The sequence below is a fragment of the Protomyctophum parallelum genome, assembly GCF_964188405.1.
Source record: "Protomyctophum parallelum genome assembly, chromosome: 3".
NCBI classification, from domain to species: Eukaryota; Metazoa; Chordata; class Actinopteri; order Myctophiformes; family Myctophidae; genus Protomyctophum; species Protomyctophum parallelum.
Window position 1 is genome coordinate 50,294,974 of NC_139698.1, and position 16,844 is coordinate 50,311,817.

The 16,844-nt window shown below is 43.6% G+C and overlaps 2 protein-coding genes across 2 annotated transcripts in view; one reads left to right on the plus strand and one right to left on the minus strand.

The window, feature by feature from the left end:
- cadm4 (cell adhesion molecule 4) overlaps positions 1 to 15,537 on the minus strand; it is a gene marked incomplete at its 5' end in the record, with an annotated part of 89,751 nt that extends 74,214 nt beyond the window's left edge. The window contains 2 exons of the mRNA XM_083762212.1: positions 13,531 to 13,677; positions 15,501 to 15,537. Coding sequence (XP_083618338.1) covers positions 13,531 to 13,677; positions 15,501 to 15,537 — 184 coding nt within the window. The remainder of the gene's footprint in view (positions 1 to 13,530; positions 13,678 to 15,500) is intronic.
- LOC310856024 (E3 SUMO-protein ligase ZBED1-like) lies at positions 6,304 to 10,267 on the plus strand (the record flags this gene model as incomplete). Its single annotated transcript, XM_083761238.1, has 5 exons — positions 6,304 to 6,700; positions 6,998 to 7,505; positions 8,036 to 8,222; positions 8,388 to 8,617; positions 10,261 to 10,267. 5 exons carry the CDS (start codon positions 6,304 to 6,306, stop codon positions 10,265 to 10,267), a joined length of 1,329 nt encoding a protein of 442 aa, XP_083617364.1.
- Positions 15,538 to 16,844: the final 1,307 nt, after the last annotated feature.

Here is a 16,844-nt window from a genome sequence, read left to right on the forward strand (position 1 = left end):
GAGTGAGGGAATAGCCTAGATTTTGGGCATTGGAATTTAATTGCCATTCCTCTCTGGAGGAACCCACAGGAAGACAGAATGGAGTCACGACAAGCAGTGTTGAAAAGTAGCTTCATGTAAGTGCATTTACTCAAGTACTTTACTTAATTTTGAGGTACTTTACTTGAGAACTTTCGTTTTTTTATACTTTAAACGCCCAGTCCTCCTGAAAGGCAAATATTGTAAATTTTACTCCACTACAAGTTACTTTGTAGATTTTGATTATTACCACAAAGCATACATTAACCAATTAAGCCCTATATCATATTTTCTATTGAAAAATAGCTGATCTACGAGCTATTGGAAAATTGCTGATCTTGTGTGTTTGTAGATTCACTATTTTTGCCGGACAAGCTGGAGCAAAGAAATGGTTAAATAGGCCATTCATAACGAGTACAGTATGGTCACTTTTGCCACGAGTATAATTTAATTGGCAATCCTTTTGTACTTTTACTGCTACTTTTTACTTGAGTACTTCTTCCAGCAGTACTGAGCACACCCAGCCACCAGTGGTGGAAAAAGTACTCAATTGTTTTACTTAAGTAAAAGTACCAATACTGCAATTTAGAACTACTCCTTTACAAGTAAAAGTACGGAATTGAAAATGTACTTGAGTAAAAGTGCAAAAGTATCGGCATCAAAATGTACTTAAAGTACTAAAAGTAAAAGTACTCATATTGCAGAATGTCCCACTTCACAAGTTCAAAATGTGTACAAAGTCTATTGAAAATAGTGCGACGCATTGTGAGCTTGTAGATCGGCTATTTTCAAATGGCCAAAATGTATTGGGTTGAAGTGGTTAATGTAAGTTTTCTAATCAAAATTAAAATCGCCAAAGTAACTAAAGTAACTAAAGTTTTCAAATAATTGTAGTGGAGTAAAAGTACAAATGTTGGCTCTGAGATGTAGTGGAGCAGAAGTAAAAGTACTGGAAATTGGAAATACTCAAGTAAAGCACAAATACCTCAAAATTGTACTAAAGTACAGTACTTAAGTAAAAATACTTAGTTACTTTCCACCACTGCCAGCCACTCCAGGGTCCAGAGCCATGGAAGCCACCAGGTCCTGACGCTACATACATCCCCACCCTGAGCCTCGTCCTTCCATACGGCAGGTCCCTCAGCTGACCTGCACAGTTTGCACTTTCCATTCTTGTGTTAATCAATCTTTCAACCTTCAGTATAGAGGTGTAGTCTTTTACCAGTGAACCAGAACATTATACAACCCTCCACATCCATCAGGCTCCCTGCAGGAGACCAGTACAATCATCACATAGCACTTGACCAAAGATATGGCGCTGTGATGAAGCACAGAAGCAACAGGGACATTAAGACATAATCATGATTACAATTCAATATGAAGCAAAGCAATAATAATCAGGATTATCGTTTTAGTCATGATCGTGGCTATGCAGCCTCTTGTGCAGCGGCAGTTTCTGGATCCGAGCCCACTTGAATTTTGAGTTTTCAGTATGTTTATTTTAATGATCAATCAATCGATTCTGTTGCGGCTTTGATCAATGGAGCCAACGTAGTGTACTTTAAAGTTCTTATATATTGATATCACTATATGAAAACATTTTTTTTAAGCTTTTAAAGAAAAACACCATATCATATTGTTGTCTCCACCAGGCCGAAGGCATGTGGGGAGAGTATGTTTTGCACTCCGTCCGTCCGTCCGTGTGTCCGTCCGTGTGTGTGTGTGTGTGTGTGTGTCCGTGTGTGTGTGTGTCCGTGAGCAGCTAATCTCGGCCACCGTTAACCCGGTCGATGCCAAATTTTGCACACACACTCCCTGGATGCCAACGATGAACCTCTGCCCCATAATTTCCAGAACGGCCTGTTATAGCGCCACCAGGAGGCCGCTTTGTGCAAAACAAGTTTTTGCACAGCACACCTACAGATTTTATCCAAACATCACGCAAATTGGTACACAGTCTCTCTAGAGCCATTCAACCAAACGGGTCTTTCAGATTTCTCAGACTCCATCCTGATTGGTTAAGATTGGCTTCCAAAGTTCACAGGACTTTTTCTAGTTTATATTAATATTCTTAGAGTTTTGCCTATTATTCTTTTGCCTATTATACAGGGGGTCCCAAGTGACCACAGGTTACGGAATCACTGCCCTAGTGTCAAGATGGATGCCTTAATTGCCTACAGTGAGACCAAATCCACCTATGGATACAAATAGCTCTGATTCATACACTTCCTGATACGATTCTGCAAATTTCTGCCCTCCAGTAAGGCTATGGGGCAAACGGGGGTTAAATCTCAACTCGAAATCAGAACAGTCTTTAGTGGAAATCTCACGAACGTTTGACCAAACTCACCAATACAAACACGGGTTGTGTCAATAGAAAGCCTACTTTCCTTAGTGGACGCACTCTGAGCCCCCCCCCCCACCACACGTATAAACGGTACTTTTTGGCCAGAAAGGGATTTTTTTTCCACCGGAGGAAAAATATTCTCTATGAGGCAGTTCTCTGGGCAATATCAGTAGAGGGCGCAGCGGAGTAACTAAAAATGTTTTTTTTTCCGATGGAAACAAAATCCCCTTTTGACCAAAAAGTACCGTTTATACGTGTGGTGGTGGGGGGGGGGGCTCAGAGTGCGTCCACTAAGGAAAGTAGGCTTTCTATTGACACAACCCGTGCTTGTATTGGTGAGTAGGTCAAAAAACGTTCGTGAGATTTCCACTAAAGAGGAGAGGCTGGTCTGATTTTTCGATTTGAGATTTAACCCTGTTTGCCCCATAGCCTTACTGGATGGCAGAAATTCGCAGAATCGTATCAGGAAGGGTATGAATCAGAGCTATAGGATACAAATAACATAAACCTGAACCTGAGAAAAAAACGAATGCAGTGTTGAACAACCCCCGGGCCTTCCACAAGGAAGAGCACAATGCCTCGTTATCCGATCAGTTACGATGGTAATGACTCGCCAATAAAGCCTTTCGCAAAGCAAGCAACATCATCTAGCCGCAAAGCTGCACTCTAATGAGGAGTTGTAATGAGCAGTGATCTCAAATGTAATGGGGGTTAACGGAGGATTACGCTGAGCACTTTAATGCCAGGCTTTTAGAATGGACAGAAGAAGCAGTGTCTCTGTTTTTCCCAAAGTAGACAAAGAGGAAAAGAAACACAAAAAAAACAGTCAAATAATTCAGTTATTTGACTATTTAATGTGGAATTATTATGGAGGTGAGGACATTTGGACCGGAGAAAATGTAAATGTGCGAACACCGATGAGGCATAGTTAATGGGTTTAAAAAGTCTGGCTTCGACCGTAGCCTCAGGGAAGAATAACAAAAAGGTGTGCACGGCACGGCACGCACACACACACACACACGCATGCACGCACATGCATGCACGCACACGCTACTAACCATACTCATACTCACTCACTCACTCACTGCACTCACTCACGCTTTTCATTCACGTGTGCAAATTCTCTCACTTGATCCACATGATTGCAAAAAGCCAACGCACAAAGACTGTGTCCAAAGCAGGGAAGAATGATAAGCCACACAAATCCATTGAAAAGTGATACAAAATAAAAGAAAGAAAGTAATAATCTCTACAAGTGAAGCAGAAAGAGTCATCTTTCGCTGTGTGCTGCAGTCTGACCACAGACGTGCCAAATTTGAAGTCCGGGGGGAATAAGATCTGCAGTGCACCGGTAAATGAGCCAGTATGAGTGTCTGCCATGCCGGCAAAGCCCCCAATCTCTTTTTGGGGGTCTTTTTCTCAGCTGAGGCCCGGCTCGGCTCCCGACCGTCACTGTGTCCAACTCCACAGAATTCCTGCCAATGATCCTGCACGGGCAGGCCCATGGGGCTTGAGCAGAAACATGACTGTGTCTACATTTCAGTTTTTTGTTTTGAAGAGCTTGGCTTTCGAAATAACCCATTCTGACCTGAGATCAGATTCATACGAGGTTTCCACTGGATACACACTGGTCTGATTAACCCATTCTGACCTGAGATCAGATTCTAAAAATGTCAGTCGTTCGATTTTTCAAAAATAGCAGACCTACAAGCTCGTATCGCGCCACTCAGTGGCGTGATATGAGCTTGTAGATCTGCTATTTTTCAATAGCTAAACTAAGCATAACATGATGCTGACACCAAAATGGGTGCCCGGTCAGAATAGGATAAGTGAAAGGCTTTGCTCTGAAACGGCAAGCTGATATAACAAGTAGAATGCCACAAGGCATAGTGGGAAGTCTTTGAGAAATACAAATGATTTTATATTATTATTTATGGTTTTATTCCTCATTAATTATGATGAATACAATTATGTTTGATGTCAATGACCTCTATATTGACCTCCTGTGTTTCTGGAATGAAGATTGAATTGAATATTTGAGCGCATGGCTCACATGTCTGTACTGAGATGGATGGTTGGCTTGATATCAGCTACGCTACATGCAAGTCAATGATGCTGATGGCGCTTCCAAGGCTCACGATGATAAATGTTCAATATGTTTAAACTGCACATGACTGCCAACACTTGACAGTACAATATATGTAGGGAGTTCAGTTAAGAGTAGAATACTAGTATAATTAAATTAATAACATCAAATGAATAAGGCAGTCTGGCATTTGAGTAAACTATCAATTATATAAAAAGATCTTCATCTTGGTGGTGGTGCACAGACCAATCTACTACTACTACCACTAATAGGTTCACAAAGGTAACCCGGGCTATCCAACTCTTAACCCATTCTGACCTGAGATCAGATTCATACGAGGTTTCCACTGGACACACACTGGTCTGATGAACCCATTCTGACCTGAGATCAGATTCTAAAAATGTCAGTCGTTCTTCGATTTTTTCAAAAATAGCAGACCTACAAGCTCGTATCGCGCCACTCGGTGGCGCGATATGAGCTTGTAGATCTGCTATTTTTCAATAGCTAAAGCATAACATGATGCCGACACCAAAATGGGTGCCCGGTCAGAATGTGTTAAGTCCGGACCTCAGACGTTTTTATTTTATTCATGAAATATTAATAACCAAAACAGTAATTAAATTAAAAAATAAAGAGTAGATCAATACATAATAAATCATGTATGTCAGAGAGCACAAATCCTAGCACGATAAATATTAATAAACACGTAGATTTTTTTTTAAATGAATTACTCCTGCTGGAGAAGAGACGCCGCGGCAACTCGCCAGAGAAATGAGCTCGCTTGGCTTCATCAGATGTCCCTTGAAATAAAGTATAAACACGTTCTATCAAACATTTCTCAGAGGCACAGCGACTCTAAAGGGAGTTGAAACCAAAGATTGCCCGTTAGATATACACACACACACACACACACACACACACACACAACAAATTATATCTCATATTTAACAACTACACAGACATCAGAGCCAGCGGAAAATTTCAAACGGGCTAGCTTGAGAGTCGGCGGGGTACATGAGCACTGCCTGGCCTGGAGATTGTGACGAGGCATACAAGTGGGACCTCACACACCTCAGAAAAAAACTCAAAGCTTATTTTCAAGTAGGCTCGATCTTGATAAATCAACCACAGAAGTTTAAACAGCAAAATGATTGCCAAAAAAACCCCCCAAACAATTAGTATTTTGAAAATTATAACAGTTTTCTCCTCCACTATTGCTTCCCTGTTGCTAGAGCTTTGGTTGGTGCAAAATGCATTCTGGGAAGTACATGTAGGCTATATCCTGAAGGCAGTTTTATATATATATATATTAATGCTGGGCCGTTATCGGCGTTAACGTGCTGCGTTAACGCGAGAATATTATCGCGCGTCAAATAAATTATCGCCATTAATCTATTCTCAAAGTTGGGTCTAAGAGCTGGGTCTGCATTGACTGCATAAAGCAAGCAAACTAGGAATTTCACTTTGATAGTTTTATCTGGCGGACGCCGGAATTACTCTGTGGGAGGGAGAAGTCCTAACCTAACAGGGACAAGGTGAAATAAATTACTCTGAGAGCGGGGCGGTAACAAATCCTAACCTAACCGGACACGGGTGAAATTAATGAACAGTGCGGCGTGCCACATCAAACGTCAGCATGCAGGACTCTGTGAACCCAGGTTTGCTTCAGGGGAAATTTCTTTACAAGAAGCTTCCCAATGGAAACCTCGACAAGAACAAGGTGGTTTGCACCCTGTGCAAAGCAGAAATGGCTTACTGTAGGAGTTCTTCAAGTCTGAAGTATCACCTAACGCACAAGCATCCCTTTGCGTTGGTTGATGATAGCGAAGCTGCCGGCGGGCCAAGCACTAATATGGCTCCGGGGAAAAGTGTTCGTCAAACTACAATGTTTGAGTGCAACCGTGGCAAGCCCGTCAGCCCAACTCTATCAGCCAAGCTAACTAACCTCCTAGCTCAATGGATTGCCATCAACTGCCGGCCTATCAGTGTGGTTGAAGATGATGGGCTCGAGCTTCTTCTCCAGGCGGCCACAGGCGACCCATCTTACAAACTACCTGCGAGACGAACTATCACAAGGAGAATCCATGACCAGTACGCTGCAGAGAAAGCTGCGAAAGATGAAAAGTTGGCCGGGGCGGCGTGTGTAGCACTGACTGGGGACCATTGGACATCTGTCAAAAACGACAACTACCTTGGCGTTACTGTACACCTCATCGATGTCAGCTGGGAACTTCACTCGTTCGCCTTAGGTACGTTATGTAATTTAAATTAATTTACCACGGTGAAGTTGGTCTCGGGCTGGATACCCAGCCATCCTGGCTGAATATCCAACCTGAAACCAACCCCACCGCGGCATGTAATATTGCTAATTCAGCCTAACATTTACACAGCTTTAGCTAACGTTATCAGGGATCGATTGATTTATTTTACCACCAGCCAACATTATACGTTTGCTAGCTAGCCCCAACAACGCCAGCCTGCTAATTGTAAGTCTCCTATTAATAGCAAACTTATTCTGATCTACTTTGTCTCTCCTATAACGTCAGGTGTGATTAAAACGGAGGAGCGCCACTTTGCAGAAGCTTGTGCCAGACAGTTTCTCGACGTCGCTAATCAGTGGGGCATAGCTGAAAAAATCACCACCATTGGAACCGACAGCGCTCCCAACATGATAGCAGCAGGGAGAATATTACCATTTGAGCACTTGCCCTGCGTTGCTCATCTTGTACAGAGGGCCGTTGTAATGTCACTTCGGGATGGTGGTTTTGATGGTGTACTGGCCAAGTGTCGAAAAGTGGTCGGACATTTCAAACACAGTCCGGCTAACTCAGACGAGCTGAATGCCCAGCAAGCATCCCTTGAACAAGACCAGGAGTCACTCGTGCAAGACGTTCCAACACGCTGGAATTCAACCCTAGCGATGATCACACGTTTGAGGCGCAACAGAGACGCAGTGCACGCAACGCTGGCTCAGCAGACCCACAAGCTGGCCCTCCCAACACATGCTGAATATGAGAAGTTGGCAAAGCTGGAGAAACTGCTGGAGCCATGCAAGTAAGTGTGTGTTGTGCTGTGCTCTATGTGTGTGTGTGTGTGTGTGTGTGTACACTGCTGTGTGTGTGTGTGTGCACACTGCTCTGTGTGTGTGTGTGTGTGGCTGTGTGTGTGCACAGTGCACACTGCTCTGTGTGTGTGTGGCTGTGTGTGTGTGCACAGTGCACACTGCTCTGTGTGTGTGTGGCTGTGTGTGTGTGTGTGTGTGTGTGTGTGTGTGTGTGTGTGTGTGTGTGTGTGGCTGTGTGTGTGTGTGTGTGTGTGTGTGTGTGTGTGTGTGTGGCTGTGCTGTGCTGTGTTTGGGGCTGTGCTGTCTGTGTATGGCTGTGCTGTTTGTTTGGGGCTGTGCTGTCTGTGTGTGGCCGTGCTGTGTTTGGGGCTGTGATGTCTGTGTGTGTGTGTACTGTCTGTGTGCTATGCTCTGTGTGTGTGTGTGTGTGCGCGTGTGTCCTGCTGTGACATTGTGGCGTCGTTTTTGGTGTCAATTCACCCCTCTTAATGTGTGTGTGTGTGTGTGTGTGTGTGTGTAGGTACGTCACTGAGCTCCTTGGTGGGGAAAAGTATGTCTCCTGCTCTGTCGTTTTACCTGCCCTGTGTCATCTCCTGCGAGCAATGAAGATCTCTGATGATGATCCTGCCTACATTGTGCGCTTCAAGACTGCCTTCATCAAAGACCTCAACCAGCGGAGGGAGAAAACAAACCTGGAATGGCTGAAGGTATGTGACACGTACTGACCAGAAGATAACTGTATTGGCTGACCATTATAGACCGTTAAGCCAGAAGATTGATAAATGGATAGATGAATGAGTCATGAAGAAATATGGAGGATTTTGAAAGTTACATTTTCTTCCATCAATCTTTATTTTATTTTTCATCAAAAGGTGGCCACTGCTCTGGACCCACGCTTCAAAGATCTCAAATGCCTGCCCAGAGCAGAGAGGGAGCCAGTGTGGGGAAAGCTGAGTGACTTGGTGAGGGCAGAAGAACCTGCTCTGCAGCCGCCCAGGGAGGAGAACCCTGAGCCACCTCAAAAGAAGACAGCCCTACTACTGATGGGATCAGAGTCAGAGTCAGAAGACGAGATACCAGTAGTAGACAATGTTGTAGAGAGGTACAAGGTAGAGCCCAGTGCCAGTTTAGATCAGTGTCCACTGAAGTGGTGGTCAGAGCACACTGCTGTTTATGGTAAGATGGCCCACATTGCCCAGAAGTACTTGGGGACTCCTGCCACAACTGTCCCATGCGAGAGACTGTTCTCTTTAGCAGGCCACATTGTACAGAAAAAAAGATCTAGTTTGTCACCAGACAATGTGAACAAGCTGGTGTGTCTGAGTGACTGGTGGAAGAAGGAGAGGTAGAGGTTGGACTCAAATCATGTACAGTAGGAGAGGGAATAGGAAACCCCAGTACCGATGGAGGTACAGTAGGAGAGGGAATAGGAAACCCCAGTACTGATGAGGTACAGTAGGAGAGGGAATAGGAAGCCCCAGGGTTGGGATTGGGACGCCCCACACTGGAGGTGAGTGACTGGTGGAAGAGGTAGAGGTTGGACTCAAGTCATGTCACAAAGCTACTGACTGTAAACAGTTCTTCATCACCTCTAGGTTTACAGTTTAATTAATGTCATATCCCAGAAAAGGGGGTTGTTCTTGCACCCACTGTTCCAAATTGCCTGTATGGTAACGTGTTTATGGTTATTCGTGTTTAACTGAATAAACAATGTATAACACACGTACATCGTATTGAACATTATTATATTTTCATTACCAATTATGATAGGGCTCCTGGTCTAATGGGCCACGTGGCCCGTTCAAGGATTTACTTCTGGTCATTATTTAGGTAGCGCACACATATTTTCAATGCCTTCGGCAGAGTTCAAATGAGCCATTTTAATCTAGATTAATCTAGATTAACTCCAGAATTGCAGTGAGATTAATCTAGATTAAAAAAATTAATCTATGCCCACCACTAATATATATATATATATATATATATATATATATATATATATATTATTACTTTACTTATTACTCCCTGCCAACCGTAACTAGTTACTGTACACTACTTTTCTGTTACACATCACCTCTCCCATTACACCTCACAAAATTGATAATTGCATACTTTTACCTAAAAAGACTTAAGCCTATACTGTGTTTTCTTCTGCAGCCTACACACCATGCACTTTATCAGGTACCTTTTGTACATCCTTGGATTTAAATAAGCACTGATGAGTTTAGTCAGATTCTCAACCTTCTTAATTTCAAGGTTCCCCAGTTTGTTATAGGCCACGGACTTAACCCATTCTGACCTGAGATCAGATTCATACGAGTTTTCCACTGGACACACACTGGTCTGATTAACCCATTCTGACCTGAGATCAGATTCTAAAAATGTCAGTCGATTTTCGATTTTTCAAAAAATAGCAGACCTACAAGCTCGTATCGCGCCACTCGGTGGCGCGATATGAGCTTGTAGATCTGCTATTTTTCAATAGCTAAAGCATAACATGATGCCAACACCAAAATGGGTGCCCGGTCAGAATGACTTAACATCGAAGAGTTACATTGTACAAACTTAAATTCTGTGACTTCAATGTATGACCGACCAGTAAAAAGAAATATAATTTGCAAAGCTATTCAGACTAGGGAATACACTTCGGAGGAAGTTGAGCTGAAGAAAGCGTTTAAAGAGATTTTTACTGCCGACATCTGGACATAACATAATATAATATACCGGTAATCTTGTGTGTGCCAGAGTGTGAAAATGGATCTGGGGGAATCACGCATAATGTACTGTGTAGGAGTGGAGATCCAACCGATCCATTCATTTCATGGACTTTTACACAAGGTACGGGACACTGGAAACCACGCAGGAACCCATTCAGTTAAAGAATAATCATTTGAGATGTTAGGGACACTGTAACTCCACTCCTTATTCATTGGGTTAGACTGGAGTCCTGATATCTGAAGTGACTGCACTGCTGCCCATGTCTCCTGACAAAACCTAAATGCTGATAGCAACGTGCAAATCACAATACACGCACAATACACTAGCGACATCTCGGTCGAGAGTTCCTCTTTGTGCTACTGTAGGTCAAAAACTCTAATATTATTGCTGACATATTAGCCTGTAGTAATTTGTTATTATACTACTTGTTAGTGGGAAAGGTACTGTAATATTATTACAGTAATGTGTTAATAGTAGAGCATCAAAACTCACTAAAACGGGCTCTGCTAGCTTTGAGCCCACCTCCGTCAGACCCCTTTCCCACCACATAGGTTGCTATCAGATTATTATTATATGCTTAGAATTTTTATATTATGCTTTAAAGCAGTAGTTTTTATAGTCTTTTAGTAACTGTGTACTGTATGTATGTATTGCATTTTCTTGTTGTCTTTTACCACTGCACAACATTTGTTTACGAAAGGAAAAATAAAGTTCTTTGAAGTTGAAGTAACTTTCAAATTCAGGGAAAAGAGGGCAACGCCGACGCAATGAGACAGCCTTCTGGTGTCGCTGTGACATGAGCAGCCCTCAAACGAGGCCTTTGCACGGTCTTGTCACGTGGCGTTCCTAAAGACACAGCAGGAGCAAATTAACCCATTCTGACCTGAGATCAGATCCATACGAGGTTTCCGCCGGACACACACTGGTCTGATGAACCCATTCTGACCTGAGATCAGATTAAAAAAATGTCAGTCGCTCTTAGATTTTTTTTAAATAGCAGACCTACAAGCTCGTATCGCGCCACTCGGTGGCGCGATATGAGCTTGTAGATCTGCTATTTTTCAATAGCTAAAGCATGATGCCAACACCAAAATGGGTGCCCGTTCAGAATGGGTTAACTTCCTCTACCTGTGACACCAAGACAAGGGATAATAACGGCATGCAAACCTGTGGATAACACATTCCTAGGTATGCAATTTGTGAATGATGTCAAGCTGTCATGTTAGGTCTCCATGCTCGGCTCCAGACCCGGCATTCATGTAGCCGCGCACACACACATAAAGCACAGTACAGCCTTGACAGATCTGAAAGAATATTGTATTTTGTGTTCCTTGGGCACCTTTTGCACATTGCTGAATACAGCAACTAGATGGTAATTATTTTTGCAGTTTTGCTTGGGGAAGTCTGGGGAAATAAAATATGTATGCTTTCAATACACAGCCTATAGGCCTATTTCTTTAAGACAGTCTGGAAACATGAACAGCTGCTCTCCCTATTGTTTGTAAACAAGAATAGTAATCAAATGTAACAAAAGATGTCCTCGGTAATCTGTAGTCAGACCCATATTCCAGACTTAATTGCAAGTGAACATAGGTGGGGCACTAGTCTGGAGGTGAGAAAAATCACCATTCCAGTTAATAGGGGAGCGAGTCTATTGTTGCAGTCCCATTAACATTCTCCCCACACAACTCACATAGTTATATATAATGGGGGAGAAAATAAGACATCGAATTTCACTCGCCAAAACAATCCACAATCCATCACTTGTCAAACTTTCACTGCTTGCTGGCACATTTTGTTATGCACCAAACTAAACTTTTAGACATAGTTAAAAGATATGCATCCCAAAACCTCCACTCCATCCACTATTAACAGGACAGCATTCGTGTGGCATTTGCAGTCTTATTGACTTGACCTTAAGCACTCTGAGCAATTTATCAATGTGGCATGTCGACGAGCAGTCTTTAGTTGTTGTGTACTGTAGTGTGTGTGTGTGTGTGTGTGTGTGTGTGTGTGTGTGTGTGTGTGTGTGTGTGCGTGTGTGTGTGTGTGTGTGCGCGCGTGCGTGCGTGTGTGCGTGCACGCGTGCGTGTGTTGTGAGCTCTTTGAATTGAATTAAATTGTGTAACGTGCGTGTACATAGATACGAAGTTACTCCAGTACTACATTTGTAGAGGTGGGACGATTCCCTTACCTCCCCATTCCATACGATATATCGATACTAGGTAGGGGGGATTCAATTTATATTGAGATATATTGCGCTTCGATTCGATATTGTGATTTATGTGAGTTTTCTGAGTTACTTTGTTTTTATTATACCAGAACATTTTAAAGCAATTCCAAACAATATAGAAAAACAATATGAAAAGTTCAATCATATACACTTCAATGCAGCTAGATAACGTCAGTCTTTCTGACACAAAACGACGTTTCTATCCCCGAGCTACGAGCTCTGACTTAAAATAACAGATCTACAATCCGACAACGCATCGTGCTACTACATACGACACGTTGTGAGTTTGTAGATCAGCATTTTCCCGGCACATGACACTGGCACGCAACTATGTGGTCCCTTGAGCTCAAAACTGCGACAAGTCTATCATAGTCTGTGTGACTCCCACACCAGTACAGTACAGTACAGTACAGTACAGTACAGTACAGTACAGTACAGTACAGTACAGTACAGTACAGTACAGTACAGTACAGTACAGTACAGTACAGTACAGTACAGTACAGTACATCCACAGCATTCATTATTACACTGTTCTGTTCACTGTAAATACAGTAGCCACCTACTGTATGTGACTGAGCTATTTATCATTATATAACTATGGTGTATTTATATATAGACAGACTGTCACTGTACAGGTTTACAGCCTCACTAGTAGTCTATGGTTTTGTGCAATTTTGTGTTGTTTTTATTCTACTGCATGGCAAAGTGTGATGTTTGTACTATTTTACATTTTGCTTGTATGACTATTTTGATCTTCTCACAGCTTGTAGGTCTGCTATTTTTGAAAAATCGAAGACACTTTTAGAATCTGATCTCAGGTCAGAATGGGTTAATAATGAAACTGTCAGGATGTAATAGACATTTCTAGAATCTGATCTCGGGTCAGAAACCACAATCATTCTTGTATACAGAACCAGACACTCAAAAAATGCCATATAGCTGTCAGCGTGCTTTTTTCGCACGCACGCACGCACGCACGCACGCACGCACGCACGCACGCACGCACACGCACACGCACACGCACACGCACACGCACACACACACACACACACACACACACACACCTCGCGTGCCGTTGAAGAACAGGGTCTGCCGCCGCGGGTTCTGGATGACCACGATGGAGCCGTCGTAGTTGTGCAGGCGGCAGGAGATCTCGGCCGTGCCTCCCTCCAACACCGTCACGTTCTCTGCCTGCACCGCCTGGCAGCGCGCTGAGAGAGACAGAGAGAGAGAGAGAGAGGTTAGGTGAGGGTAAAATATGCCTCCTAAAAAATAAAAGTGTCCGTCCAAATACGACCAAACTTGGTGTGTGTGTGTGTGTGTGTGTGTGTGTATTGCAGAGGATCCAGGGGAGTCATTTGGGAAGTCGGTCAGATCAGCAGACAAATCTGAAGTTGAAAAAGGTATGGTGGGGTGAGTAGGGGAGAGGAGAGAGGCTGGTGATCAGGGAGATGAAGTGAGAAGAGTGAAAGGGAGAGGGGTATAAGTGCTCTTCGAGAGCGGTTTTGAAGGTGTCTAGGGATTCACATTTCATAACGACTGCCACCAAAATGCGGAACGCATTTTGGTGGCATGGGAGCGAAATTAATTGAACCCCTTTGTTTGAGGCGAATATGGGTTGAAGCTGTTGAACGCGGTTCATAGGGATGATGGCACGAAGAGAGAGGGGTCGTGAGAGGTATATATGGGATGGAGAGAGAGAGGGGTAGAGAGAGGTACACTGTAACTGTATAGGCGACGGAGAGAGATGGGTAGAGAGAGGTACGCTGTTACTGTGTGTAGGCGATGGAGAGAGAGAGGGGTAAATGAGGTTAGACATGAGGAAGCGGTCGTAAACAGGCGGGAGAGTGATGTTCAATTTCCACTTCAGCTGAGATGGAGCAGTAACCCTCAAAACACGGCACTTAAAACACTCTTCATTTTGTCCGTATTCATCAGACCAGAGCCAGGTGTTTGTGTGTGTGTGTGTGTGTGTGTGTGTGTGTGTGTGTGTGTGTGTGTGTGTGTGTGTGTGTGTGTGTGTAGAGATACGGGGACTGAAAGAAAAGGGTTGTTGAATAGCTTAAGTATACGCATGTGAGAAAGGATCTTGAATAACTCAACAGCATACCATTGTGTGTTCTGAATGTGTGATTAAAATGTGGACCATTATTTATAATTGGCATGATTCATCCATAAAATACAGTGTGCGCGCACAAGCTTTTGTGCAAACATGCACGCAAGCACACACACACACACACACACACACACACACACACACGCACGCACACACACACACACACACACACACACACACACACACACACAGAGCTCCTAGCTGTCTAGAATGACAGTGTATATCGACACAGGCATTTGACTGTGCAGTGTCTCATTAAATCCATAGTTTACTGGCTTGTCTTATGGAGTACGTAGGGAGGAAATGAGATGCGAGTTAGAAACGACTGACTGGCTATTTCTTAACTCATATCACATAAGTCATGTGACACCCCTCGTGAACTGACACTTTTACATCCTATCTGTTGTTTAATGAAAGAAAAACCGTGCAAACCACCCTTTCTTTTTTTTTGATAAAATTGATCGCTCGGTCTCAGAATTTATTTGGAATAAAAAAGTAAAACGTCATTACAAAGACCCAGACCTCAGGGTAGGTTGGCCCTACCTAACTTTAGGTTTTATTACTGGGTGGCCAATCTTAGAATTTTGCAACATTGGGCTGTCCAACCTTCACGTCCAACGTGGATTGACATGGAATCTTCCTCGTGTTGTTCATAACCCCATTCGTTTTTCTCTTACCCCCTATTCCAAGAATATTATTGTCAAATCCACACAAAAAATGTGGAATCAATTCAGGCGTCACTTTTGTCTACAAGGTCAGTCCTTCTTGGCCCCAAGTGCAGCAAACCATTTATTCCATCCATCTTTGAGTGATAGTGCCTGCCTTCTCTTTATGGTCATCAGCTATCTGAAAAAGATTCCCTTTCAAATCAACACTTCTTTCAGTTTTGTGCGCAGCCTTAACCCTGCATTTCCAAACCTTCCAGAGGCCACAGAGGTTGATTGCTTAGCTCCATTGTCGAGCACAAAGGGCCTAATATCTATTAGTGTATGTGCAATTGTATCTTCTCTTTGCGACCCACGCACGCACGCACACGCACGAGCACACGCACGCACACACACACACACACACACACACACACACACAATGGATGACTCTTCGCTTGCAAAGATCATGGGAGGAGTTATTGAGTTTGGGGTCCTTTTGGCTTTGCTTTGAGGCAGGAAGAGAGAGTGTGACTGCTTCTCATCTGACATCAACCAAGGATGATCGATACTTTAGGGGAGGTTGGACACTTTGGGGCAGTTGGTTTACCAGAGTGTCTCGTAGGCATTCTAGTGTAGGGTGAGGGCGAGGGCAGCATCCATCTTCCTCATAATGGGGCCAGTATACTTGGCAGAAGAGAGAACTGTAGAAATATGGCTTCGCTATATGTGGCTCCCTGAGTGTTATATCGATTCTCAAACATTTGAAACATTTATGCTCGAGCGATTCTCCATAACATTTGTGCCCCCGATTCGAACCCCACTTTGAGCACCACTGGACTAGACGCCATATCAATGTGGGGGATGGCCTGAACCATGTGTAGTTAATGCAGTTTCAAACGCAGGTTCTAATAGCCTGCCCAAGCGCCCACTTGGGCACAGCGACCACCTTCTTTGGCACCTTCGAGCAGTGGGGGAACATGCTCGGCCTATTAATACACTCTCATAGTTAAATTATTACAGAGATTTTACAGTGTAGATCTCAGTGTAACCCCCCCCCCCCCCCCCCCCCCCATTTGTACACTTTCATAATTACAGGACCATAATGTATCTGTGGGAAGTTTCCTTCTTGCCTTGGTGTTTAACCCATTCTGACCGGGCACCCATTTTGGTGTCGGCATCATGTCGTGCTTTAGCTATTGAAAAATAGCAGATCTACAAGCTCATAGCGCGCCACCGAGTGGCGCGCTACGAGCTTGTAGGTCTGCTATTTTTTGAAAAACCGAAGAACGACTGACATTTTTTAGAATCTGATCTCAGGTCAGAATGGGTTAATCAGACACAGTGCGTGTCCAGTGGAAACTTCGTATGAATCTGATCTCAGGTCAGAATTCCTTAGGACGGATGGATTGGCAGGCCGGGGGCTCTGTGCAGCTTGTGGACTCTCATTGATTGCCCTGGAGGGACGACTATGCTCTGCGATTGACTATAGTTTGTTTTTAGGCCAACCCAATGGTGGAAACTCATCACTCAGTGCCTCTGTCAGTGACTCAGTCAGCCAGAGACAATCACATTTATAGGGCTGGCCCCGCTGTTGTGGTTTTGGCAAAAACAATGG